Source organism: Syngnathus leptorhynchus, chromosome 6 (assembly GCF_054491065.1).
Source record: "Syngnathus leptorhynchus isolate UIUO chromosome 6, UIUO_Slep, whole genome shotgun sequence".
Taxonomy (NCBI): domain Eukaryota; kingdom Metazoa; phylum Chordata; class Actinopteri; order Syngnathiformes; family Syngnathidae; genus Syngnathus; species Syngnathus leptorhynchus.
The window spans coordinates 9,687,245-9,715,140 of NC_141200.1; the positions used below are offsets into that span (position 1 = coordinate 9,687,245).

General features: G+C 42.2%; 1 protein-coding gene across 2 annotated transcripts; it reads left to right on the forward strand.

Annotated features, from left to right (window-relative positions):
- LOC147055883 (zinc finger protein 536-like) lies at nt 1-26,374 on the forward strand. Of its 2 annotated transcripts, XM_085915448.1 has the most exons (6): nt 1-197; nt 276-342; nt 9,350-11,109; nt 18,225-18,844; nt 18,925-18,998; nt 25,762-25,909. In XM_085915448.1, the coding sequence occupies exons 3-5, from the start codon at nt 9,546-9,548 to the stop codon at nt 18,985-18,987; spliced, it is 2,247 nt and encodes a 748-aa protein (XP_085771574.1). In that variant the 5' UTR covers nt 1-197; nt 276-342; nt 9,350-9,545; the 3' UTR covers nt 18,988-18,998; nt 25,762-25,909. The 2 variants fall into 2 exon arrangements, with proteins under 2 accessions (XP_085771574.1, XP_085771573.1); XM_085915447.1 differs by having other exon boundaries at nt 18,225-18,998; nt 25,762-26,374.
- The last annotated feature ends 1,522 nt before the right edge of the window (nt 26,375-27,896 follow it).

Below are 27,896 nucleotides of genomic sequence, written 5' to 3' on the forward strand. Positions count from 1 at the left end.
GCGCGGTGGACGCGCCGCCGCACATTTTTACGCACGGCGCACGTCTGTTCCACTTCCACGTCAGCGTCCAGATGAGGGAGACACACGGCTCGTAGTATACCAAGTATACCGAGTCCTTTTGGAACATTTCATTACCTCCTCTTCTCCGACGGAAATACAAAGAGGAGCGAAGAGTTCTATAGCGCTATGCGCTCATGGTGAAGACTTCATTCTTTTATTTGATTTCTTTTCGGGGAATTCTTTCCGTATTTCTCTGACTTCCGCCTTTTCTATAGCGAGAAAGCGTCCAGTCCTCATCATTCACCATCCATCCTTTGAGCTGACGCCACCTGTCCAAGTCAGGTAAGACTCGTCATCAAGTTGCTTGCTTCTAAAAAAAACTGCGTGACTTTACCACCGTATTAATGAAATGCGACTTTGCAAAGTAGATTGAAATCTTAGTGGTGGGCTTCTGTAACTGTAATTCTTTGATGCCCACATACTAATTAACATGCGACCCTTTTTCTTCTTTTTTTATTTTTTTTATACAAGTATAGTCATGCTATGCCAGTGTTTCATTTAGTAAAGTAGAATTCTAAACATGCTTTAAACAAGTTGGGTGGGGGGCAGTGCAGAAAAGCATCTAGACACAAAATTCAATATTACCACCCCCCCCCCCTCCTTAAAAATAATTGTTACTTTTTTTTCAAGGCACATGCTTTCAGTCTTCCTCTCTCCACCCCTGTCACCTGTACGGAGTGGCACAGCCCCCTTTTCAAAGCCCCCCCCCTTAGCCTCTTGTCCCCCTTCCTCCTGTTTCCAAATGCTCTCCTTTGAAGCGATGATGCCCCATCTGTCATATATGAGCAAAGGGAGACCACGCTCTGCTCCTCTCAATTACTGAATTCTCCTCATGCCAACTCCAGTGGGACAGGAGGAGGAGCAGGTGGGTAGAAGTCAGTGCGATCAATCAACATGAAATATTCAGCTTTGAATATGCACATCATTTACTCTACCGTTGCCCTTGTTAGAATAGTTGTGACAATCCCCCAAATAAGGCTTTGCGCCTGTGACATAATTTATTGTGCGAAAAGAGAAGCTAGCTACAAGTGATAGCCAGCTCCCCCCCCCCCACTCTTTCTTTTTGATGATCTTTAAATCGAAAAACTATGTGGTTTGAAAGTGATGAGGAAATTAGGCAAATGGGTGGAGAGGGAGGGCATGAAAGTGTATCAGTACAGCCTCTTTCTCATTATGCCGCAGTAAACTCACATAAGCGTACATGACAAAAGCTGGGCTTGGCAACTTTCTCCCCCCTGACAGTCACACTTGTTTGAACACGGGGCACATGATTTGAATAGCAGTAATCCGTGGTGAAATCAACAGGCCAGATGAACTTTTTGGCACCTCACTGAGTCGGATTTTCTTTCGCCAAACAAATGCCTAAGCTGTTTAGACTCTTGGCTTAAAATCACTAAGTTATTTGTCTTTCTCATACTGTGGCAACATTAGAGGAAGCATCTTAACCTTTTTCTAGCCACTCTAGTAACTCTTCAGGAAACTTTTAATCTCCCAAACGGCTGCTTTGCGATAATAATATCTTTAGGATTTTGCCTGGTGAAATTCGCCCGAGTACCATGGCCCTAAGTATTTGATCTATGAGGCAATACAGTGAAAAGCATAGCCCCATGATATGAGAACACAACAGTGAATAATTAATAACCTTGCTCCCAATTCCAGGAAAACAATAGCATATTGTAGGAGCGCTGCACTAATTTCACTAGAGGAGAGAGGTGGGGGTAAAACGTTAAAGAACTTTGGCAAAATGTGGAATGCATTGTTATTAGTCTGACTTTTCTTTCACTCCTTTTCGCCGCTGCAATCTTTTCACACAGTGTTAAATGCAGAGGTGTAAGTGTTGCGTGCTGTCGGCTGCAACGTGTTTGCATTTGAGACTAATCAGAAGCTATTAGATACCCCCTTTCTCACCTGCTGGCACTATGCGAGGTGGAAGTGCACACACAGGAAGCTATTTTCCACAGGCCTCCTCTCCTGGCTGTCAGCTCCCATTAAGGCGGAAGGTGTCATATCTGTAACACAGCTGAGTGCAGATGGCAGAGTGGAGGGGATGGCTCACCGATTTAAACAATGATTAATGAACAGAGATGGAAAACAAATTACATCGGACTATTGGAGGCAGGGAATTGTTTTTATGAAAATGTTAATTGTTTCTGCCAGGCTGATACCCGGAGTGGGGGAAGGGTGAAGCGAGGGCAAAGCAGCCGTGCAACCAAGGGGCTACTACTGATAGGGCGTCTACAACCCCCCCGGCTCAGTCTATTGGCGCTTCTCGCGTGCAGTCTTTAATACCCTACCCCGGCTTGAAGACCACTAATGTGCTGTAACTTTCAAGGTTTGGCTTTTTACGACAAACCCCGTGAAGAATTGTCGCCCACCACTGCACCAATTAACGTTACCTCTAATAATAAGTGGTTGTAAGTGATGGGAGAAGCCGCTTGTGTTCTAGTTGTAATTATTGCAGGCGGGTGCAGCTGCACTACTTAGGGAGATGATGATAATTATTTTTCTTTTTTCTTTTTTTTTTTATTTCCACTGCGGGTTGATTTTTTAAGAGCATCATACACTCATCAGAGTAATCAGGAGAGAGTGATTAGTGAAAATCCACGAGGCTAACAGCTGCCACATTAAACACTTGCCTCTGTTGCCAACACAGAGCCGCCGCCGCCGCCGCACATAGGACACGGGCCGACAAGGCACTTCACCTTCAACACCATGCGTGTTTGTTAGAAAGTCAAGGCTGCAAACACACCATTAGAATAAACAGACATTCTCATGAAAAGGCAAGTCGTTGTGCACCAAGGTCGAGCTGCGCCGGTGCTCCTATTGACAATTTGGAGTATGGGGAGTCAAAGTTTGATATGCCACTGGAGGTGTGATATGGAGATAGTCGCTATGCGGTGACCTTGCTCTCCAAAGTTTCATGTTTACAGAAAAAAAGTGCATTTTCAAGACGCAGATGATAGCGTCGCGGTTCCCACGGCCGAATGTGAATGCTGGTGTGACTGGCAACCGATTGAGGGTGTGGTTTTGTGCATAGTTGGACGGGATAGGCTCCAGCTTTCCTATAACGGTAGACAGGATGGATGGATGGATGGATGGATGGATGGATGGATGGATGGATGGATGGATGGACGGATGGACGGACGGATGGATGGATGAATGGATGGACAGCGTGCGTCGCTTGCCGCCGCGTAAGGCCTGCTCAACTTGGGGGCTAATTCTCTTAGCCCAGATGTTGCCTGAGCACAGTCCTGAGATCCCACTGGGTTGATGAGCTCAATCAGTGGAATGATGAAAAGATGATTTTGTCCCTGTAATTACAGTGTGTAAACTACTTAGCTCGGATTGCAAAGGAAGTCATTTTCTAATTACGTTGGTACCCCGTTGTCTAATGGTGGATGTTTTGTTGTTTTTGAAAGAGAGAGGGGGTGGGTCGAGGAAGAAGAATATGCATGTGTGTGCGCATGTGTTGCCGTGGCAAAAAAAAAAAGACCATCACGAAAGTAAGATGGCTGCCAAATGAGGGCTCATTGAATTATCAGCCCAGTTAATGTGCCTTGGATTATACTCTTTGTTTGTCATTTTTTTTCCTGTAGATGCCATAGCTTAATGAGATACTGTAAGTGGCATTACCCGACTCCTGCTGTGGTTTTGTGATGACTCGTTTAATGTCTTTTGTTTTAGTGCCTCCGAGTGCTTTGGCAAGTGAAAGTCGACACATCTCCAGTTCCCCCCTTTTTTGCCATCTCGGCGCCACTTTGCGAATAAGGAGCATCGTTCATATCATGCAAATGTAGGCAAAGGCGCTCGCTGAGTTAAATGAAATAGCGATGGGAGTTTACAGGGCGATCCTGCCTTTTTGCACTGTGGGACAGGAAGTTGCACAAACCATGTCAGTGTGTTGTCACCATACCAAAAAGATCCATTCTTTGAGATCTGTGTGAGTTCTGTTGGCGTTGGCAGCGGGCCTGCGGGGGCCCAACCATCTGATGCGGGCCCGCACCATGTGGATTGGCTTGTCTTGCGAAAGGCATCCCCTACGCACGCCACACTGTTAACATAGCCCATCATACGCCAAAAGCTTTGTTTGTGTCCAGGAAGAACAGGTGGCCTGTGCAAACACCAGCAACTGTTTACACATGAGTGATTTAAAATACATTCTATATACACATGCTCAAGTGTGTGTGTGTGTGTGTGTTTATGTGTGTGTGTGTGTGCGAGCGTTACGGAGAGAGAGAGAGGGAGGTAGAGACTACATGTGAGAATGTGTGTCCTTGCATGCACAAAAACACTATTTGATGAGGGAGTATTAAGGAGACTGTTTGTGTTACTTATTGTGAGTACTATTGCAGGCATTCCAGGAAGCTCATGAATGCAACGTTTATATATGACACACTGTAGCAAGGTTAGGACACTGCAGGGTTCCTCCTCTTGCCACTTTGAGCCATTTATAACAGTTGCTTGTCGCACCAATGAATGCATGCAATCATTAGTCTTAAGAAAATATTTCACTTTCCATCAAAAGTGCAAATGCAGGCAGTCAAAGTTATAAGTAAGTCTTTTATTTGGAGTCTCTTTGTCTCCCATCTATTTCCCAACAGGATTTCCACGCAAATTTAGACCAATTTACTCAATCAGCATTACTTTGCTTTAACAACGCCGCTTGATCAAACGCCTCTTTGCCGTCGACAAGCTGACTCTCAAATAGGTGCGTGTCACCGAAGGGCCGCCGACACTGATTCCCAGTCATATTTCTTCCAGTTTTGATAGCAAAGGCATCAATTCTCCACATACACAACAAATGTGTGCGCATTCCTATATGAGTTCTTTAGCTATTACTCACAAGGAGCTAGTTTGTCAGTGCTGTGTGTGCTCTTTCTTTGCTTCTGCAGTAATGAATGGCGCTGGTTAGACTATTCTATCTCCGTCAGGCATTTGGGGGGGCCTACAGAGAAGCTCCTATAGGCTTTCATTAATCTGGTTGTCAGAAAGTGTATGGGTGCTATCTTTTGTCCGGGTCAGGGTGGGCAGCTGCGTTACTACTGCCCCCGGTACCCTGACAGGACACTCCACAGGATGGTTGGTTGGCTGATTGCCTATGTGTGTGTGAAATGATACACAGGGGGGATGATGTATGGCAGCCCACGCATGCATCTTCTTGGTAATTCCTGATGAAACAGTTGTTAGATGTTGACATGGAAGTCAGATGTAAGCTTTTTATCATTTTGAAGTAGGCAGTGGTTTGCATCAACACGTACAGCACCTGTATCGCAAATGATACAATAAGCATAATATCCATCATTAGTCCCCAGAGGGGGAGATTATTTTTTTATTTCACTTTTGATTGTACTACAGACATGTATAGAAAACACCCATGCAGTGCGGGAAAGAGTCAGGAAATCTTTAACCACCTTTAAATCAATAAACCAATCAATTAGGGATTTGATATGGTAACTTCTTAAATTTGGGCAATTCTTTTCTTTTTAGTTTTTTTTTCTGCTCTAATGCAGCTTTCTGTACTGCATTTGTACAAACAGTTTGATGTGCTAAAGGCCATCACCACAAAAAAAACTTTGCTGTTTTAATGTTTTAATAATAATCATTTTGATCGACAAAATGTGATAGCAATGACATTCATTAGGCTCCCGTTGCACAAGATTTTAAAAGGCAACTTCTTCACACCTTTGCAAATAATTCTGCAGCATTTCTTTAGTTGTAATAACTTAATTTTTGCCTAGCATAGTTGTAAATCAACGTCTTAAAATGTATTGTATTACTATTTTGAGTATCGGACGATAAAAGTGTGGTTTTACACTGAAAGCTTGCCAAGTTAGTTCTTGTACTGCTTTTGATTGTTATCTCATAAAATGTCTGAGGGATTCTATGGTCATTATAGTCTTGCTAAAACAATAAAAGTAATAGTGGCGCGACGCTTTGCACAGTACTATACTGTAGCATCCATATTTTAATCAATATTTATCCCATTACAATTCAACGTTCAGTTCCAGTAAGTGTAATGGCAATATGTCCTACAAACACTGAGGAGCAACAACAATGATATCAAATACAAAAACTTACTCAAATATTTTTCTTTTATGAATAGAATGTTATGTTTTGAGTGAAAATTTCAAAAAAATTAATTAAATACATGATAAATAATGTATCTACATATTTGTGTGTAGTGTATGATTGGGATGTATGTCAAAAATACCTGTTTCTATTATTTTAAATTAAAGCATCAAACATATATCCTCTCCTGTCAATTACACGCCAGGCACCGCTGCTATCAGATTTGTGATTGGATGAGCCAATCGGGGGTGAGTGAGTATGCATGAGCGTGTGCAGGTCAAACGTCCACCTACACGCTGAAACCTTCTGCCTTCCGACGCTGACGTTTGGTTGAGTGACTTGATTATTCGTGTGTGTGTCTATGGTAAAAGATAACGGATGTTTGTCTTAGTCAAAGAAACACTACAATACAATAAATACACATACTGTAAACAGTATTTTTCCATAAAAATTAAAAGCAAAGAAATAAGAACATCTGGACGTTTTTTTCCCCCATGCTACTGAAAAATGCGAAAAGGTAAGTGCTCTAAAAAACGAGTAACTTTTTAAATGCCAAACTGCGAATTACACAGGCATCCATACTATACTGTGGTTGAGTGGTAAATAGATAAAAAAACAAAAAACATCCAATAGTGGCTGAAAACCTTTCCACAATACTTCATGCTATACATTTGTATCAATATTCAGTCCATTATAATTCAATTTTCAGTTCCTGTAGTTCTAATGACATGGTGTCCTATATACAAGGTGCGTCTGCATGTCGTGTCTATTTTTCAAAGCAAATCCAGTTCATAGAAACATGATTGCCTTGCCAGATTTTGTGTCATCAAGTCACAAAAAGACTTGATTGACTTGAGCAGGATTTTCCATGGCTTTTCATTTGTCTTAAAAATAATTGCGTTTATTCATAAAGCTTTAATTTCTATGCATCATTTAAATTCTGCAGTTTTACAGAAGCTGTTTGTGGTGCATGTTGTGTTCTGCTCCACCAAGCAAGCAAATTATTAATGCCTTGCATCTGCTGTTAAAAAAGAAATATGCACTTCTGATCCATAAATTTTATTCATGCGCTTCCGCGGTGTCACCTCACTATAGATTTACAATACTGTCCATCCATCCTAGCTGACAATATACAGCAGCAACAAAGTTAAAAGATTACATCTCCACTTGCTTGTTGATTAAATAGCTTACAAATTCTTTTGGCTGACAGCAGTAAAAATAAATGCGGCAATTTTTGATACGGTTACAACGAAAGTAATCCGGAATGCTCAGCTCCCATAGCTTGTTTAAATTTGTGATACATTTCTCCTCCGTTATTGCCTGCATGTAATCGCACCTGCTCCTTGTTCGTCAATGCGCCGCCCTGCCTGAGAGCTGCTGCTGTGAGATGATGTTTAATAGCGTTCAAGCACTCTGTGAATCTGCTCCAAAAAAGAGCCTAATACACTCTGACAGAAGGAAAACACCTGATGGCTCTGCCGCTGCTCCTAAAACACAGATTCCTTCATTTACACTCACACACACACACACAGGTGAAGATTTTATGCCGGCCGACTGCGTTTCCAAAATCTTTTTAGTATCAAAGCTCTACGCGGCAGAAATGATTTGCTCCAAGTTGCATATTGATCTCAATGAGCAGACACCAGTTTTTGTGTGAGTGTGTGTGTGTGTGTGTGTGTGTGTGTGTGTGTGTGTGTGTGTGTGTGTGTGTGTGTGTGTGTGTGTGTGTGTGTGTGTGTGTGTGGTGTGTACACCACCTTCATGGTCACCACATCCAACACAGACAGCAGCTTTTATAACGTTATTACGAAAGGGGATTTTTGTGTCTCGCAAATATTTTCCGAGAGTGAATGTGTGGGGTTGCGCTCTTTTTATAGGATGTGACCGACGTGTGAAAGAGCATTTGTGAATTGCCTATTAAAGGAATCATAAATGCAGTCCTGCTGTGGTTCTATGACAAAAAGCCAGCCAGAACTTGAATTTGATCGATATTATTGATTTGGGCGCAGACTTCAAATTGGATATACTTTAGCACATTGCATGTCCAAGGCTGCAGTCTTACTGTATAATGCCATTAATAGAGGCCACTGCAATAATAGTTCAAATTACTGTAATCCATGACACTGAATACATGTCTGCGCACTCAGCCACACACACACACACACACACACACACACACACACACACACACACACACACACACACACACACACACACACACACACACACACACCTGTGCGGTTGACTTAAAAATGAACAGAAGGTTAAGTAATATGAAGCACATTCACTTTTGTTCCTGTCAGATATGATTAGATGAGGTCCGTATGGTTACATTGATTGCTGATCAATAGTTGAGTGCAGTCATGCTGCTCAGTTCGTGTTGCTGCTCTTTAACTGTGTGGTTTTGTGTACATCATTTTCATGAGTGACTGAGGTTGCAGCCCAGGATGATGTAAGCCTGTGTTAATTCAGTACGGACAGTGAAGGCTTTGTTCTGTGCCCTTTGGTGCAGCACAGGCCTCGCTTATGTGACCCCTACCATTGTCGCGCCATGTGAATTTGAGGCTTTGTTTCGCTGCTACAGTTGAATCAAAGAATGGTGCTGGGGAGGAAAAAAAATGCTTTCAATTTGAATACTTTCCCCCCCTTAAACTGAGCTTGCATTTTTGCATCATTAAGTTGTTTATTTTTCTCAGTACTCCTGTGCCTTACTTTAATCTTTCTTTTTTAATTTTTTGTTTTTTTTATTTGAGAAATGCAAAACACAGGCTAAGTAGAAGAGGTCAGACTTTGATGTTTGTGCCGCCTCGGTATTGTGTGTCAGCACAACATAAGATCAAGACAAAGATTTCCATCTTACCCTTTAGTAGGGGTGATATGTTTGTTGAGTGAAGCTTTTTGTGGTCAGACTTAATCAGCAGTGTCACAGTCTCCAGTGTTAATGTAAAACCACAGGTATACTTAACACAGGATGAGAAGAGTTCTAACCTACTTTGCATCATTTGCTGACCTATTTGAAGTGCATCTATGGTATTTTACCGCAGACATTTGAATGACTAATAATGAGTAGAAAGTCAGCCTTCTGACGTCAAGCGCAGTAGCTAAGAGATTCCATGGCGATCCATATAGTTTTTGCATTTATTTATTTTTTGCTTGTGAATGCTTTCTTTGTTTTGCCAGAATTTGAATGCACTTAATGTTCCCTTTGTTCTCTCTTTAGGTCTGAGCTGCAACAAGCCGAGATTTCATCTGATCAGCATGAATCCACATCCTGTTTTAAACTGAATAAGTACAAGCAAGCCAGCACACAGTTCACTGCAGACCTTTCAAACACCCCTGACCACTAGTCTGTAACTTTAGCCAGACACTGAAAGGACAGATTCATTAGGCCGGCCACCCGCCCAATTAGGAGCCAGATGGCGCTTCTGGCCAATCAAATCATGGATGCGAGAATTCTCAGCAGCATGAATGGGAGAGTTGAGCTCTCGCAGTTCTTGAGGGTTACGAATCAAAGCATTGTTACCCAGGTAAACTCTGTTCAGGATGACAATCGCAAGAACAGAAAGTATCCTTGTCCGTTGTGCGGAAAGCGTTTCCGCTTCAACAGCATCCTTTCGCTTCATATGCGCACACACACCGGCGAAAAGCCCTTCAAGTGTCCCTACTGCGACCACCGGGCTGCACAGAAGGGCAACCTGAAGATACACCTGCGTACCCACAAACAAGGCATTCTGGGTAAAGGCCGCGGACGCATTAGGGAGGAGAACAGGTTGCTTCATGAGCTTGAGGAAAGGGCCATACTGAGAGACAGGCACATGCGAGGCGCTCATGTCAGCTCTCAGCAAACGTCCGTCGGAACGCAACTTCAACAACCCCAACAGGCCCAGACTCCAAAGCAGTTCTTCAACAGCCAGCCCGTAGCGTCCACGTCCCCGAAAGCCACCGCCATCCACGATGAGACCAACCAGCCCCCACCCGTCGGGTTTCGCTGCTCATTCTGCAAGGGAAAGTTCAGAAAGCAGCAGGAGCTGGAGCGTCACATCCGGATCCTGCACAAACCCTATAAATGCACCTTGTGTGAGTTTGCTGCCGCACAAGAGGAGGAGCTTATTGCCCATGTTGAGATGACGCATATTACAACTGATTCAGGGCCGGGACAGAAGCCTACGGTGGGGGTCAATGACAAGGGGAAGCCCGGTGGTGAGTTTCCCTGTGATGTTTGTGGACAAACCTTTAGCCAGGCCTGGTTTCTAAAGGGTCACATGAGGAAACATAAGGACTCTTTTGAGCACTGCTGTCAAATTTGTGGCCGTCGCTTCAAAGAACCCTGGTTTCTCAAGAACCACATGAAGGTCCACTTGAATAAGCTGGCCTCCAAGGCTCATCTCCCGCCTCATCATGACAACGCTGTTAACATGACTCATTTAACAGAAGATTACCAGAGCAACCTCTACTCGCAGTACGTCTCTCGCATTCACAACAGGTTCCTAACAGCCGAGAGAGCCGATCAGACAGATTATAGCCAGTTACTCGCCGCAGCCGGTGTTGACATCAAAGTTAGCGAAATGTTAGGTCGCCGGGTTTCCCCACGTCTCGGCCCGCTCGCTGATACTAAGGGCTCCTCTTTGTTGGGCTTGAACCACCTTCACCCTCCCCTGAGCGCCACCAATCTGGAGTACCTGCAGAAAGTCATCTCCAGCAGAGATGCAGTTAGCTACTCAGGTTGGCAGATCATGACACCTCCACAGCACATCTTCAACCCTAAAGATCAGCAGAACCAGCAGAGCTCCTCCTACCTGTCTGAGCGACGCCTTCCCCTGGATGACGGCAAAGCGGGCCTCGCCGACCAAGACGGGAACACGAGCAGCCGGCCCAGCAGCAAAGGCAGCCTTAGTCATCACGGGCCGACCGAGGTCGCCACAGAGACCGGAAGCGCCCTTGAACGTCGGCCACAGTCTTCTTCTCCTGCTTCAGCTCTAGGTAACATGGAGAAACAATACGGCTAATAATTGGGTTTGTTTGAATGATTTACTTGCCAGTGATAGTCGGGTTTCTCCTCATTTTAAGCTTTGAAATTGATAAACATTGATATGTACTTTATATGCACATTATTTCCCCTCGTCCTTTTAAGAAAACCGATTCCCTCATAGGAAATACGATAGCGACAGTCCACATCCAAGACCAAAATTCCATGTTTTTGGAATGTGGGAGGAAAGTCAACTATCAAAGTAGAAACCAGGTGATTATTTGATAAAACAAAATATAATTTTCACTTACCATGTATTCATGGTCAACCCCATCTTAAATTATTGCAGTAGTTTTAATGAACTGCACTAAATATTCATGGTGTTTGGGTTGTTTCGCTATGAAAAGGGGAAACTAGGAACAAACATACCAATGGCAATGCAGTGTGCAAGCTTCAAGCACTAGAATAAAAATGAATACCTCTCAGACCATGTCAATCAGACTTGAGCATTATCATCTTTGAAAAGGCAGGCTTTTTATTCAGCACTCAGTGAGGATCTCAATGTAGACTATTGAGAATATTTAGAAAGGGGTTTGACATTTGCTGCGTTGATTTCTTTTATTTATTTATTTGCACCTTACAATTATTACAAATATTCAAAAACATGCAGCTAAAAGAATGGAGAGATGAACAACACACAATAAATGTCCAGGGCAGATTTAAAGTGCAGATGTTTATGTGGTACATGTCATCCCTGCAGCCCTTACATCATATTTTAATGTCTCTGGCAAGTCCCGTAACTTCATGGAACATGAAGTACTGAATCGCTTTAGCATGCCTTTAATATTTTGTCTGCTGTCTTTGTCTTCTCTTTGGCAGGTTGAAAAGAAATGCTCAAATGACTTTGTGTCATAATGTTCAATAAATGTTTTCACCCTTCAAACATTTTGCAGCTGTATCAAATAGGCATAACTTTGTCTTTGTTCCCACTTAAGAGAAGGTGGATGTGGAATGTAGGGTCAGCAAGGGCGCAGTAGATTTTACTGACACACACAAGGACTTTGTCTTCTTTTTAAAAACATAATGGCATCATCGGCATTGTAGGGATAATTAGTACCCTCTATTTTATATCTGTCACATCCTCAACCGATTGCCTCCGGGGGCACAAGATGTTAATGCATGCCATCTGGTGTTTTTAATTATTTGATATATACCACCCAGTGATTTTTATGATTTGATCTACCACCTGGTATTTTTATTGATAGTCTTCTGTTCCACCTGGTGGTTTGGATGATTTGGTTCTCTGGGTAAATGCCATTCTTGTCATGGCATCCTGCTAACATGCTATCATGGGTCTAAATTACTGCCATAACAGTTAAGAGAAGAGAGGACAGTGGAGCCATATTGTGTTGTTTTGCCATCAGTTTGTCACCATGGCTGTTGTCTACGACTAAGTAAAGTCCATCCAAGTCTGATGTGCTCCGTGTAGCTGAGATAAATGGATCAGGCCTAATCTCATTAGATGTTTTGTTTACACATTGTGCACATATACGGCTATCTGCATATTTTCCATGGAATTGCAGGGGTATATTGGCTGACTTCACTTGTAGTTACGCCTTTAAGTAACATATTTAAGCACTGTTGTTTTCACTTCTCCCCTATCTCCGAGACCATATGCTGTCATTTGCAGAAAACCTTTATGATCGCTGGCTAGCTGAGGATTTGAGCGCACACAGTGCAGGGATGGCACATTCAGCATCAGACTCTAATTTCAGTCAATATTAAGCATGGAAACTAATTCATTGTAAAGGTCAGGCGTCATTGCTTTAGTCAATGATGAATCCGCCGGGCTCTCTCTCTCTCTCTCTCTCTCTGTCTCCCCCCCCTCCCTTTCCTCTCTGTTCTTAGTCCTGTGTAATGGTAGACTCACTCTGGGGGCTTAGCACCGCATTGTTTAGCTCTGACAATATATCCCTGAGACCTCTGCAGCTGCTCCCCGCGCTCACAATGACAGATTAATTAACACAATCACACACTGCTGGCCCGGGCTCAACACTCAGGTCTGCTACAGGACAGATAGGTAAATCCTACACATATGGCCAACACGCACCACTTGATGAGGCTTTAATAACAGAGGGATAAGTTTTTGGAAGATGGTGGGGGGTGCTTGCCGTTACTGATCAAGTCTGCCTTTTTTGGATGGTTGGATATCAAGCAAGAGGAGGAGGGAGGAAGTGAGAAAGTGTTTTCTAATTCAGGAGAGCGGAGATGCTGAGAAAGAATTACCAGTGCCAGATGTTCAGCTTGAGGAACATTGATTAGTCCAGAATTACTGGCTGCATTATTCATACTATAGCCCATGGTGGTCATGATGTTATTGATGTTCGCAATATGGAAGGCAAATATAGTACAGTCACGGCTGTCAGGGTGAGAGACGGCTTCTTTGTTTGATATGTTCGGATACTGCTCGGGATTTAGATTCCCAGCGACAAATAGCATCTTAAATTAGAAATCACAGTCAGCTTTCAATAGGAAGCAAATTGCTTTGCTCAATATCTGATCAGGGCAGATTTGAGAATGCACATAGGAGGAACGACTCCGTTTAGGATGATCAACTAATGAAGGATGCATGCTTTAGGCTTGTGACCTACATTAGTCCAGCTTAGAGGAAAACACATCCCAAACAATCCTAAAATGCTCTGACACGTAATAATTAAGTAGCCCATTTAGTACTTTTAACCTCAAGGTCAGTGAGCAGACACTATGTGATGATGTCCTCTTGCTTGGATGATTTCTTCTTAATTCTCTCCTTATAAGTGTTCATTTACACTGTTACAATCAAGACAGCCAGAACTAATAATATGATTTCCTGTTCAAATCCCAGTGATTTGACCGCTGTACGTTCATGTATGTCAAAGCATGTTGCTACGCACAAGCAACACTTTTGCTTCAGCTGCTCCTATTACCAGTCTCTTCTTTGTGATGGATGGCAAGAAAAGGTTAACAGTTACCCTTTACAGAACAGTAAACAAAATACTTTGGAGTTACAGAATGTGAAAGAAACCATAAATTACTATCGCTATGAATAATTAAGTGAATAAAATAACAGTCAGGTCCAGATGAAGCTTTTTAGTATTCTGTCATCTACTAGATACAAATTCCAATGAAGTTTGGACCTTGTGTAAAGTAGAAGACAATGATTTGCATTCAAGTGAACGCACGATATAACGTTCAAACGATAAACCTTTTCTCCTGATATTAATTCATTTGCAATTTGATGCCAGCAGCATGTTCCAAACTAGCTGGGAGAGGGGCGTATTTATCACTTTGTTACATTACCTTTTATTTTAACCAAACTCAACAAGCGTTTCAGAGCTTCAGAAGAGTCACTGTTGAAGCCTTGCAGGTGGAAATCTTTCCCATTTTTGCTTGACGAACAATTACCCAACAGTCCATGGTCTCCATTGTTGTTTTAAAACATTTGCCAAATAATAATAATCATAATAATAATAACAATGTTCATTAATTTGACCAGCTTGTCTTGCAATAGACTACAATAAATCTTTATTTCACAATAGCTGCAGCTGTAACAAGTGCTCCACAGTTGTATTCATATCCCGGAAATGTTGGTTTAGTTCCATTTTGTACTACTTTGGGTTCACCGACGTTTGACCTTAATATGCTCCAAATTGCAGGCCATCTTAGAGAGAACACTTTCAAACTCTGTAAGAATAAACGTGTGGTGAGCGTTGAAGCTATACATCGGTGAATTAATCACTGCTACATTTGTCTTCCTTTACTATGCCTTAAACTACTTGAACAATAGCAATGTTCCTACATGACTCACTCATTATTGAGTGATGACGTAAATATTGGTTTCATATTTCTCGACCTCTCAAGTGCATGGCGTCTATAGAGTCACATTTACAATAATGTGATTAAAGAGTTTTTCATGAGTCTGCCTGTTTATTATTCAGAAAAATACAGTCACTGAGTTCAGAGCTGTTGTGTAAGAAACTTTCTCTTTTCATAATAGTATCATTTCATCAGGTTCATAAGAATATTGGGCTATTAAGAAAAGTCTTGATTAATGAGTAAACGAGATTTTTCCCGATTTATTCGGCTGTGCTGCAACAATGCGCATATGCATTTTTATCCGATTTGAAAGGTGTTACTCTTTTTAATAAATGTGAGTCAGACTGGTTTAAGCAGGAAGATTACCTGTTGGCTTTCTGCACCTCAGTTGCACTTCTGTCATTTAATCCTCTTTTTAATTACTATTGCAGATATGAGACTGAAATTAAGCTCAAAATGCTTGTTTTCCTAGCATGCAGATAAAAAGATTTACCCAGGGAGTTTTGAACACCTGCCCTGAAATATTGTTTCCACTGTACCCTGAATGCCGTGTGGCTTAATTGACTTGGAAACGTCCCAAATGCGTCATTGACTGTGTGGTCTAATTAATATTAATAATATATGCTATTATAAACATCAAAGAACATCTGGCGCCCCTGTTTTTCTCACCAGTCTGGCGTGCGACTCTCACTCTGTTTCATCTTAAACCAAACCAGCAACCATGAATAACTGTTTTGCATTTCAGGTGCTTGATTGCACATATAGAAAGAACTGCACCATATACAGTTTGATGTCGACAATATAACTGCCAAATGGCTGTGTAAGCATATACTATGCAAGGCTGTGATTGCATTGATGGGCTTGTATGGGTATAAATCTTAAAGCCAATTTCCATATGAAATGAATCACTTGTCCAAGTCTGGTTGCTCACTTTCTTTTCTTTTTCGGGCTTGCTGGAGTCTTTTACATATTTATTTACAGTTTTCTCTTTGCATCCAGTAAGGTCAGATAACGCATATGCATCACTTTATTATACGCTCTGTGTTAGGCAAGGGAGGCGGCAGCTTGTAATGATGCGGTAATTGGAGTTTTGCTTGATAAATCTAAGCTCTGAAATGACTCCCCTCACATATTGTGAAGCTCGACAGTGTAAGTAAATCTTAAACTGATTAAGTTAGCATGAACCAGGCAATCACAAAGATGGCACCGGTCCAGAGGAAGAGCAAAAAGCAACAGAATATTCAGCCTTTATGTTGTTTTACTGCTCTCATGTAGGTTGGCAAATGGCTTTAGGATGCTGAAAGATGAGGTCAGATTTGTGTTTTCTGCATTTGGGGCTGACCGGCAATGTCATCGTAATTTAAACCGCAGAATAATTGAGATATATAGAGAGCATCTGAAAGAGTTCCATTAAGCAGTTTAGATTTCTTTTTTTTTTTTTTTGCTCTCTTACTGGAGACATAAGGGTGTGGTGCTGTTAAAGCCACTTTCCCGCTCATGCACATCCATGATGCTGGTTGCTGTGCACATTTGATGTAGACTGACATTAAATTGTACAGGCTGAATGCAAACACACACACATACATATCATTTTTGGTGTTGTCGGCATCGCATGTGTCCACATTGCCATTTTACATACTAGTTTTCGCCTCTCTCATGTTACATGTACAATATTATACATGCATGACGTCTTTAATAAGGTAACACAACGGCACTTCTCCACCGCTGAAATCTACAGCCACAGTAATAACACTGATGGCCTGCTTTACAAAACACATCCAAAATCCAATGAAATTTAGTTGAAGAGCTCCAGTAAAAACACCACATTTACACAGATACAGTAATAATTCTCAGCTTTAACGGACACAGAGAGATATCAATTTTACAAGATGTTATTGTGCTTGTAGTTTTCCGTGGTGTAGAACAGTACTGCATCACACTGAGTGCTGTTTCTTATAATCTGCCCACTTAATGTAGCTTTAAAAAAAAAAAAGTCAAAGTTGTACCTCTGCAAAGGTGTCAATCAAAATTCATTTTAAAACATATTATACAGCTTTACTTAGATTACGTCAGGTGTACCTAATGTTGCGGGTCTGTGAGTGAGTTGGCACAGTACGCAAAGCAATGACTTTTGTTCAAGGACTCTGATATTTTATGGATTTTTACATTACAAACATAAAGAAGCGAAACCCTCCTTTTACTACCGTTCACTGCACAATTGTAGTTTTTCTATTAAAGTTGGAAACAAAGTCGAGTGCCGACTTCAGATCATTAGATCTGGAGAATTACCTCAGGGTCACATCTCGAGGTGTATGAAATTGATATTTCTCTGGCGGGAATGAATCACTGTTGTAACTCAGATATTAGTCCATTAAAGAAGAACAATAAGGCATCAATATGCATGGAATTAAATTAATGGTGGTGGGTTTATCTGTCTATCCCAGACGCATCCCTAAAAGACACAGTATAATGTATGGCCTGACCTTCAAATGCCAAGAGAGTGTTGGGCAATAAACTGCCAATATTTGTGGCTTAATGGCGTTGGATGACTTTTACTGTAATTGGAATGGCAGCGAAACAGCTGGGCTGTTTAAAGACAGTACGAGCCCGACGATCTCTTATTCAAAACGGTCACAGGGAACTTAGTGTGTTTAACCCTGGAGTGTTTCCTGGATCACTGTGAGGATTACTTTGTAGGTAAACACAAGAAGCAGACATTATGACATTAATATCAGATAATTAAAGGTTGTGGGGTATTAAAGCTTTGGCAACAAAAACATGGAGGAAAAAAAATCACTCTGCCCTTCTCTATATTAATAACATTTTGAAAGTGAAATGCAAAAATACATTTAGCGCAAGTACATTGTGTTAATCGGAACCGATCACATGACAGAAACTCTTTTACTGCCTTATGATAGAAAAGGGCTTCCTCTCTCTCTATCTGGCTACTATCACCACCCTCTTTTGGATGTTTTACAATTTCACTCTTTTATTATTTCTGCAGGAATCTTGTTTAGTGTTAACATCTTTGGGTGTATTTATTGCACACGGTGGTGGCATCCATACTGTAAAATGATGGATCACTGGAGCTGAAAGCTGATTACAAGCATGATTTACTGTGGGGCACCGCTTAAATCATTCAACTCAGCCCGGTGTGGGATTGCAACATTTTTCATGCTGAGAACAGTCGGTGCTACATGTGCCTTTCTCAGAGCAAAATGCTTGCTATGCACACGCAATTTGATTATGTGTTTGCTGCTCTTGTGTGCATTAGGTGACAATGTCTATAAGTGTCCACCCTCCAGCGACTACCCCGCCATCGGTTTCCAGCTGGACCGCTACCACTTCCCGTCCTGGCAGAGCAGCAGGGATCTGTCCTCTCCGCTGCAGGCCACTAGCAGCAGAAGCTCCAGTCCCAACCCGAAGCCGCGACCCCGGTCCAGGGAGGATGGGAGCCCTGTGAGCGCTCACTTCCTTTCACCAGACAGAGAAAATGCCCTGCTGGTCCCTGACAAGAATCCAGCCAGTGATAGTCCTGCTTCCGTTCACACCATCAAGTCCCAGTATGAGCCTTTAGACTTGTCAGTTTCTTCTCATTCCACTGTGTCTCCTGCTCTGCTGGTCCAAATGTCTGGTGTCCTCAGCAATGGACTCAATCCACTTTGCAATTACCCCATTGAACCTAATGTGAAACCTGTGTATAGGTGTGATCATTTAGGAATAAAACAAGGTGTGGAGAAACAGAATATAGGGTCAACAGGTGAAGTCGGGAAAACAAGTCTTGAAGAAGAGCCGGACAAAGATGCCATTGAGTGGAAGATGCTGAAGGATGAGGGCCAGGCTGACATCCCGGGAAGAAAGCGTGACGAGATGGGCTCGTGGACTGCAGCAGAAGTGAGCATGTCCTCCCCTGAGAAGCTGGCTCGGGATCTGATCAATCCCTATCAGCAAGCTGGTCTGCTCTCACTCCTCAGAGCTCAGAAGAACCGGAGTGGCACTCATGGGACCATCCTGAACGGCGGCGGCAACATAAATAACATTACATCAGGTAAGCAGCTACTTTATGTTGGATTAGTTGTTGAAACCGGTCGGTGTCCCAAAGCACAGTGGATCATCAGGTGTGCAGTGGGAAATTATCACCTAATTGGTCAGAAAATCACAATGGTCAGCAGCAAGTCCGAGACTGGCTTTATGCATTCCTGAACATATTTTTGATGCTGATTGAAAGAATGTCAAAACTTTTTCCCCCATTGGAGAGTCTTTGAGATATTTTCATTTCAAGCAATACGGGTTCTACTAAAAGCTGTGATTTATTTGGAAAAAATACACTTATTACTGAACCTAAACCTGATGAAATAACAAAATATGTAATTATTATTATTATTATTATTATTATTTGACACCTAATTGTTAGAGTAAAATGGGCAGATTTGGAGTCAGCAAAAAAAAACAACCTAGAAATTTAATATGCAATATTGGGGGAAAAAAAACTGTTCGAAATGTTATTTATTTTTTTACAAATAATGTGCAGTATTGCTGTTCAAATTACCAGCTAGGGTTGCCTTTACTCAATTGGCAAATGGGTCTATCATAGCAGCAGCAGCAGCAGCAGCAATTGTCAGTTCTCTGCTCTACTGCGATTACACCACTTGATTTTCCTCACAATGCACCAACATATTTGTTACTTGTTTGTTGTTACTACTTCTAAGGTCTTCCTAAATCAACCCTGCACATATGCAGTAGGGAGGTGGAAAAGAGAGGGCCCAAAGTGATCACGATCTAATCAACAGCATTTTGCTGTGTTTTTAAGCGAGTGAATTAAGACTAAACAATAAAAACAAATCTAAACTGAAAAATACTTTATAAATTATTTTTAGGAGACGTTTGGAAGCCCCTGAAAATCTGGGCGCCTATGTTTGCCTTAGAGAAAGTCCAATACAGATGCCAACAAGTATAGTGACAGACTGGACAATGAAATACACTTCTACGAGAAGGCAATGTACTTTTTGTGACATTTTTATTGTAGCTAGGTCATGTAAAATCTGTACCTTGTTGGTATGAAATTAGATATATTAAAGTGATGCTGTGCTTGCTTTAAGATTAGAAGGTGGATTCTGCCACCTAGTGGCCATAAAGGTTCATTATGCATCTGCTTCCTGTCGCACAGCATGTGTCTGGGGATTTTCATCACTGTCACATCAAGTTTCCAGGAACTTGCTTATAAATGTGTTGCATTGTCAGTCACAAGATGCTCCCTAACACTGCCATCTTTACACTTCCCATAAAAGTCTTCACCAGTGTGAAAGGGACGTGTGACTGAAAGCATCATCTCAACTGGAAATCACAACACAGATTGAAAACAAGTTTTCTTTTTTTTTCCCCCTCCTCTCGTTTTAAAGTTGTCACTGATCCAAGCTAAGGAAGACTCAGGTGTGTCTCACTGATTACGTCCACGCTTTAAGGAGTGATATAATCTCCTTGTGTGATAGGTTACAAATGACCCAAGCCAATTGAGCCGCCTGATAGAGAGGCTTAAAGCTCTTGTGCTGGTGTGATACGCTTGCTGAGTGCAGAATTTAATAATGCTGTCTCTCAGGAGAGGGGATCCAACAGCTGGGGTCTTTGATATGCATGTATTATGAGTGCAACATGATACACCTTCACTCCTCCCCACCTCCTTTTTCTTCCAAAACCCAATATGTTCCTACGTACGTGAAAGACAGTAAAGTGCCTGTCAACTCCATTAGAGATTCACATCTGTTCTCGTCCTTTATGATTCTAACAGCAACTTGTAGTTTTGTGTCATCCTGCACAGATGGTTATTATAATGTAGCAAAAGGTATGTCTCCCCTTTGACGCCTCTCTGAGTTGTCGCACTCTTGCAATTGCACCTAATGTCATTTGGATTAAAAAGAAGAAAAAGAAAAGATGGACTCATTTGAGTTGCTGAGATAAAATTTCGGGATGGATACAAGTATTTGCACAATTGGCCTTTTGGAGCTAATGAAAGAAAACATGAGGTTGGTCTCCTCATTTGCAGCTATATAACATTTTTTTGGGCCACCATTTGGTTTGTCGTTTTTGCAATGTTATATCATAATAGTGTAAAGTTATAACTGTGTGTACTGTTTGTTAGTCAGCAGGCTATTTTCTGCCTTGTGGAGACTTACAAAAAGACATTTGATGCTATTGAAACTCAAATGGTGAAAATAAAGGCTTTTGCACCTTTATCTAGATCACCAAAAAGCAATGACCCCGATACATATCACACAAAATCATCGCATGTCTCTTGCCTTGAGGAAATTCTTCTCACGGCCTAAATCAAAGAAGGGCACTCTTCCGCCATGACATCACACATCTGGTGCCCAACATTTAACTACCAGCTCACACACGCTTTAAATATAAAAGTAGCCACACATAACCATAATAAAGGAGAAGTGTCACGCCAGTTACAGTAAATGCAGTATGTAAGTCCACTGTAAATAATGATAGTGTTGCTATGTCTCCACTGTATCTGTGGGAATTTTGATCAGTTCTTCCACATCAAACACTTCTAACCATGCGCTTTATGGGCCTTAAATGAGCCATCCATAAACAGTTCCAAATTGTCCTGTAAAAGCAAACAATTAAGATTCAGAGGGCAGAGCCAAACAGGAAGGTGATCATTTCATTAAGAGCTGTGTTGCAATACCTCACCCCTTATTCTGAGTTACTGCAGTCACTCTCTGAAAGGAAACGTTTCAAACATTCTTCAGCATTCAGCGGAGTGATTTTGTCGCATGAAGCATATTTGAGAGCCTCAATGAGGCGGTGTCAGTCAAACAGGACATTGAGACAGATGAGTGACATTGAGAAGCGCGTGGAGTGTCCTCGGAAAGTGAGCGTAGCAGGTGGCCCAGCAGACTGTCCTGTCTGCGGCACTGACCAGGTGGCTTTGTCATGAGGCTGTCTCCCGTTTGCCCCCATCTTTTCCACACTGGATGGCATGTCGAGTGGCACGCTGACATATTGCCGGGCACACTGGACATGGAGTGATGCGTTTGCGTCGACAGCTCGGGTCGGCTCCAATGTGCCAACGATGGTAATTGGCCAGATGGTGACCTCTGTTTGAACCTGTCTGCATGCTCATTAGTCTCTCACGGAATTTATTTCCCAACCCATCCCGCCACTTATGTTTTTAACTAAGCCTGTCATCCCTGCGATGCTTCTTTTTGGACACTAGATGGTAGCATTTTCCACGCTAAAATGCACCGACTTCGCCTAAACCGTGCAATCATATTTCAAAGGCTCAACAGGGAAAAGTGTTTTGATAACATGATGCCCTTGGATAACTTTGAGCCAGTTGACAAATGAACTGATAAAGCCTGTCCTCTCACGGTGAATATGAGAAGATCTATACAGAAATGATTAAGAATGGAGAGAAAGAAAAGGCTCCCTGTATGAAAGGGATGAGTCATTATCTCATTGTCTGACCTCTGTGTTCCCTCCGTGGAGGGAGCAAGAGAAAAGGAGCGAGAAAGATGGCAGTAGATGGAGATAGATGGAGCGACAGCGAGGTGAAAGAGGAGTAAGCGGCGATGCGCCCGTCTCCATGAGCAGATGTCGTCCGAGGGCAGCGAGAGGGCAACGCGGCCCTCTTTTGTGCCGTGACTCTCCTCATAGAGATAATGAAGGGTGGAGTGCTGGGAAAGATGTGCGGTCATCACTCACTGTCTGTGTGCCATCAGAGCTCAGCACTGTGTCATCCGTCACCATTCAGCTCCTCTGGCCCCCGTCGGCCCCGCCACTGTCATCATGGTCATTATCTCAGACACAAACACACTCTCGCACGCACACACACAGAAATGTGCACTTGGAGCTCAGGCAGGTCATGATAACATTTTTTTGTAATCGTTTTTATACTGCTGCCGATTTAATATTGCATGAGTCTCATCGCCAATGTAGCCATTTCCCTCATATATATTTACAAATTCAAAAAAAACATAACTCAGCTTGAGTTACAAAATGCAAAACAAGTAACAAAACAAAATAAATCAATAAGCAAATAAATAGAATACATTTTACATTTTGGTGCAGAGATTTTCTATCTGGTTGATAGTATCATCGTATTTTCTTTTTTTTCTATGGTTATTATCATAGATACCAATAACTATGTTCACCTATCAAATGTATAAGTGTAGTAAAATAAAATAACATATACATAAAAACACAGTTCAAGTTTGTCACATTGAATTAATTACATTCATTCATTCTCAAAGTAATAAAAGACGATAACTGAAATTATTTATCTATAAATGTATTTCAAAGTTGTTCAACAGTCCTCTCAAATAATCCAATCAAATCACTTTGTGTTTAATATCTTTAGTTGGCTTTAAGGAAAATCAACAGCAGGAATAGGTTCTTGCAGGTAAAATCCTCTTGAGAAGAGTTTAACCAAAGATGGCCTTGCACATGAACACATGCTAGTGATTAGTCTGCAAGTGGACAAAGCAGAGCAAAAAACACAAATGACCAAATCACTGCGATGAGTTAGGGCTTTAATATTTTGTCAGCACTGCATGATATGCAGCGAGGGTGGTGCCAATTAAAACATTGATGTAAAATATTGTGTTCTTGCTTGCCGCAGCTAAAGTGTAATTTCGGCAAATATCTTCTACAAAATCAGCAATCACTGTATCCCCCCCCCCCCCCCCCCCACACACACACACACACTATTGGCATATCATCTCTCTTTCCGTCAGCACTTCCCAGTCTCCTTTCTCATTTCCCTTCCAATCTATTTGTGCCCATGCATGTCCATGTAAAGGTATAGGATCACACACACTGTGTGCATTGTGTATTAGTGTATGTTGTCGTTTTGAAAGCTGTGGCGAAAAGCAACCTATGAATAGAGGATCATGTGGTGAAGAGATGGATGGCTCCGAGCCCAATGCTGTCTCCTCTAATTGTAAAATATTAGTTACATTAGACTCTGGTCTGTGATTAATGGAACTTATTTGGAGGTTGCCCTCTCCTGGACCTCCCCTCGCCTCCTGTGGGAGTGGATGCGTGTGTGTGTGTGTGTGTGTGGAGGTGGGGGGTCAGCGGGTCCGATGAGAAGAGGAGGAACAGAAAGAATGAAAGACAAGCTGGGTCTGATTTAGGCCTTAGACCTTTTCGACTCGTTTTAACCTGAATTTATGAGGGCATTGTCATTTGATTTATTATTATTTTTACACCAATGCGCAACATTGTTTGGATTTATGTCAAGACTGTAGACAATTTTAACTATAAAAGTTTCGTTTCACGTCACATTTGATTGATTTTCCATCGTCGTTAAGTAAAGCTAAAAAAAAGTGAGCTCATCAAAGGCGTTCAATTACTACTATTTAGAGCCCCCTTCTTTCACATTTAACACTCCACACGCAAAACATTGTGCGCCACTGATGATATTCACATGTGTCAAGCCTTATCCTCTTTCTGACGAGTGTGTGTGCGTGTGTGTGTGTGTCCTTTATTGGCCATCAGGTTATTATACACTAGCAGATGGAGCATTACCTTTTATTGCACACACCTTCTGTGAGTTTTCCCAAATTTCACCCCCAAAACACATTTTTATGTAGATGCACCGCCCAGTATTCAGCTTCCCGCAGCTGTCCAGGCTCTGATGATGAACGTGATAGAAAGGAAAAGGGAGGAAAAGCAAAGGGGGAGGGAGAATGTGAAAAAGACGGGAGACGGCCCTCGGTTTTTGGGAAGTGATGTCAAATGACATCAGCACGTCACGGTTTACTGTAACTGTGAATCACTGAAAAACACATTGAAGTGCAAGACAGACAGGAAAAGAGAAAGCCATTTGATGAGGTAACTTGTCCTGAATAGCTCTGCAGTGATCAAGGACACATGTCCGTCAAAGCACAAAGGTAAAGGAGTTATTCTTTCAATCACAGCAACACCTTCAAGCTTTAGTGTCACACTAATGTCTGCTGTACAATAAGGTCAGACAATTGCGAGGACGACATTTACTGCAATGCACTGTTGTTTGTGCGGTTAAAGTGAACCACATCAAGAAAAGCGACTGGAGTTAAGTTGCACGGGACAGACAGGAAGTTTTGACATTCCTTTCCTCTCTCAGCTGCAGACGTCTGTCATTCCTCAACTCAACACTTGTGTGCGTGTGTGTGTGTGTTTATTTATCACAGTGTATGCGTGTGTGTGTGCGTGTGTGTACAGGCGTAGCAAGCAGGAAATGGGTGACAATGGATTAGAGGGGGTTTCTTAAATCTCAAAAGTTCAAAATCAACCCAAGCCTCTGTTTGACAACCAAATGAATCACTGATAAATGGTCTATTTACAGCAAAACAAGTCATAATAGAAGTCAATAAGTAAATGGCATATAACTATAATAATAAAATAATATGCATATAAATGATAAAAATAAATAATAGGAGAAAAATACAAATAACAATGAAAGAAAATAAGCAAGCAATATAGCTCCCTACCAAGAGTACAAACGCTTTACTGTGTTTAAAATGCTCCACCAGAACAGCGAACCATCATAACCTTGATGTTGAATTCAGATTAGGCTCGTCGTGAAATTATCTAATTAATAATTAAATTAAATTACATTATTTATGACACTGACTGGCCAGAACCGCATCAAAAGACAATGACGCTCAGATTTGAGTGACACTGTCACACAAACTAAACAACAAAACTTTTATTATTATGGGTGTGCAACTGTACTGCATCAAACTATGAGCTGCTTCAATTTTTTTTTTTTTTTTAACATCTTTCATTTGTTAACCTTTCTTCTCCTCTCCTCCTCCTAGCTCGGAAGCCATTCCCGTGCAGATATTGCCCCTACAGCGCCTCCCAGAAGGGCAACCTGAAGACACACGTCATCTGCGTCCACCGAAAACCCTTTGACAACAGCCTGTACCCGGACCGCCGTCTCCGCCGCTCGCACACACCACAGCGTCCAGATCCGTCCAGATCGCCACCGAGCATTGCGGAAGACACTCAGGCTGCGGGTAAAGAGCTGATCGACGTTGCATCGCTTTGTGGGACTTGATGTTGTTGTCATGGATACAGACAGTTATGATTATTGCTTTGGTAAAAACCACTGAGATGTTCATTTAAAAGGGGCTATTATGCACTTTCTTATGTTCTATAATACTATAACGCGTTTGAGTGTTCATACACTAAGTACTAGACAAGTGTTCCTTCGCTTCCTCCCTCCTTTGTGGTTCCGTCAGACCGATCTTCCAGTGAAAGAAATCTGGGTCCTTTCCGCTGTGCAATGTGGGGCAATACTACTATATCCCCTCTAACAGCAAATGTTTATGTACATTCCAGTGTTTCTTGAAGATCCACAGTATGTATTTATCTGTAGCAATGAGGTTGCATATCATCATAATGATAATAATAAAGTCCACTGTGATGTGAAAGTGAAACAGTACAGTTCATTTTGGCATCTTGGGTTGTGTTTGCATACTTCTATCGGTACAACGCTCGTCCAGTGTAGGGAGGATGAACCATGTCTGCCCAAAGCATTTGTTCCTTCAGCCAGTAAATATTATGTTTTCTTTTTTTTTCTTCTAAATATCACTCCATTTCCCTTCCAGTCCACAAGTTTTGTCTATCTGTCAGGATACGGTGCCAGATGTTGGGGCTTTCGTGGCGGCAGATGTAATGAAGTAGAATGTTGCACATCAGAGCTTCCATTTGTTCTGGATTCCACTCCAGGGAGAAAGGCTCTCTCACATATAATTATTGCCCATTAACTCCTGTGCTTTATGCCATGGTGCTGGAACAATGCTCAATTAAGGGGGAACCACGAAAATGGGGGAAACTCTAGGATGGAATCGGTTCAAGAAAAAACATGCTCTGGTGTTGCGTAAATCAAATGCGGTCCGCTTTTGTTTGCTGCCATTTGTGGCCATTACGGCATCTGATCCACTATGCCGCCTGCCGTGCCAACATTCTGCTTGTACCCTGAGATCACCTTGGGCAGCTGTGTGCCTGTTCGCATGAAGCCTGGTAGCCACGGTGATGTGACTTTGACTGACAGTCGTCCTGACAACTCCATTCAAGCGCCACCTGCTAGCTGTCAATCAGAACGGCCGTCCCGGGGCTATTGACGGCGCTGTCAGCCTGCGTGAGATGTGCCTGTCAAAGCCCACCCATTCTGCCACTCTGTCTTCTGCCTGGGCCATCTGACATTTGTTTACTGTCCTCCTTCCAAGCTGACTTTCTCCTCTCTTTAAGTGCACCCTTCCCTTAAGAGACAACTCGCCCCTTAATCCCTGATCCAATCACAGAATCTTTGACTTCACCCACTTTTTAGTGATGGAGTGAATCAGGAACACTTCTGAAAGTGACCCCACCCCAGCTATGCCTCTTGCTCCTCTTCCTCCTCTCCCTCTGTGCTGCTCAGTCACCCTTCATCTGTCTACCTGACAGGTGACAAGGTCTGGGCCTCCAGCTGACTGGCTAATCGGACGCCTGTCATACCTGTCAATACCTTTTCTGAACTACGCAAGGACCAGCACGTCTTCTGAGTTTGATCAAGGACACAGAGTTTTGCCAGGCTTCGAAACCTTTGAGGGGAACTCAGTTGATTGTTCTCCTCTAATAGGCCGCTGGATGTGGGTGTCATCCTGTCAAACCTCCTAATTAGGCACACCATCCCTTAAAGCAACACCCTTTAATTAATACTGGGGATTAATTACGACTAATAGTGATGAATGTTTTACTTGACGTCTCGCGACTGTAGCCATTGTTACGCTCGGCCGCTTTGTCGTGTTTCCGGCTTCCTGCCATGTTATTATTCATTTTGTGGATTCTCGAATGTAAAATTCAACTTTTTTTTGTCACAAAAATCAAAAGAATCAAACCCCTGGTCATTTACTAAACTGCATGTGAGTTTAATTGCTTTATGTGTTGAGAAAAACATGATTAAGTA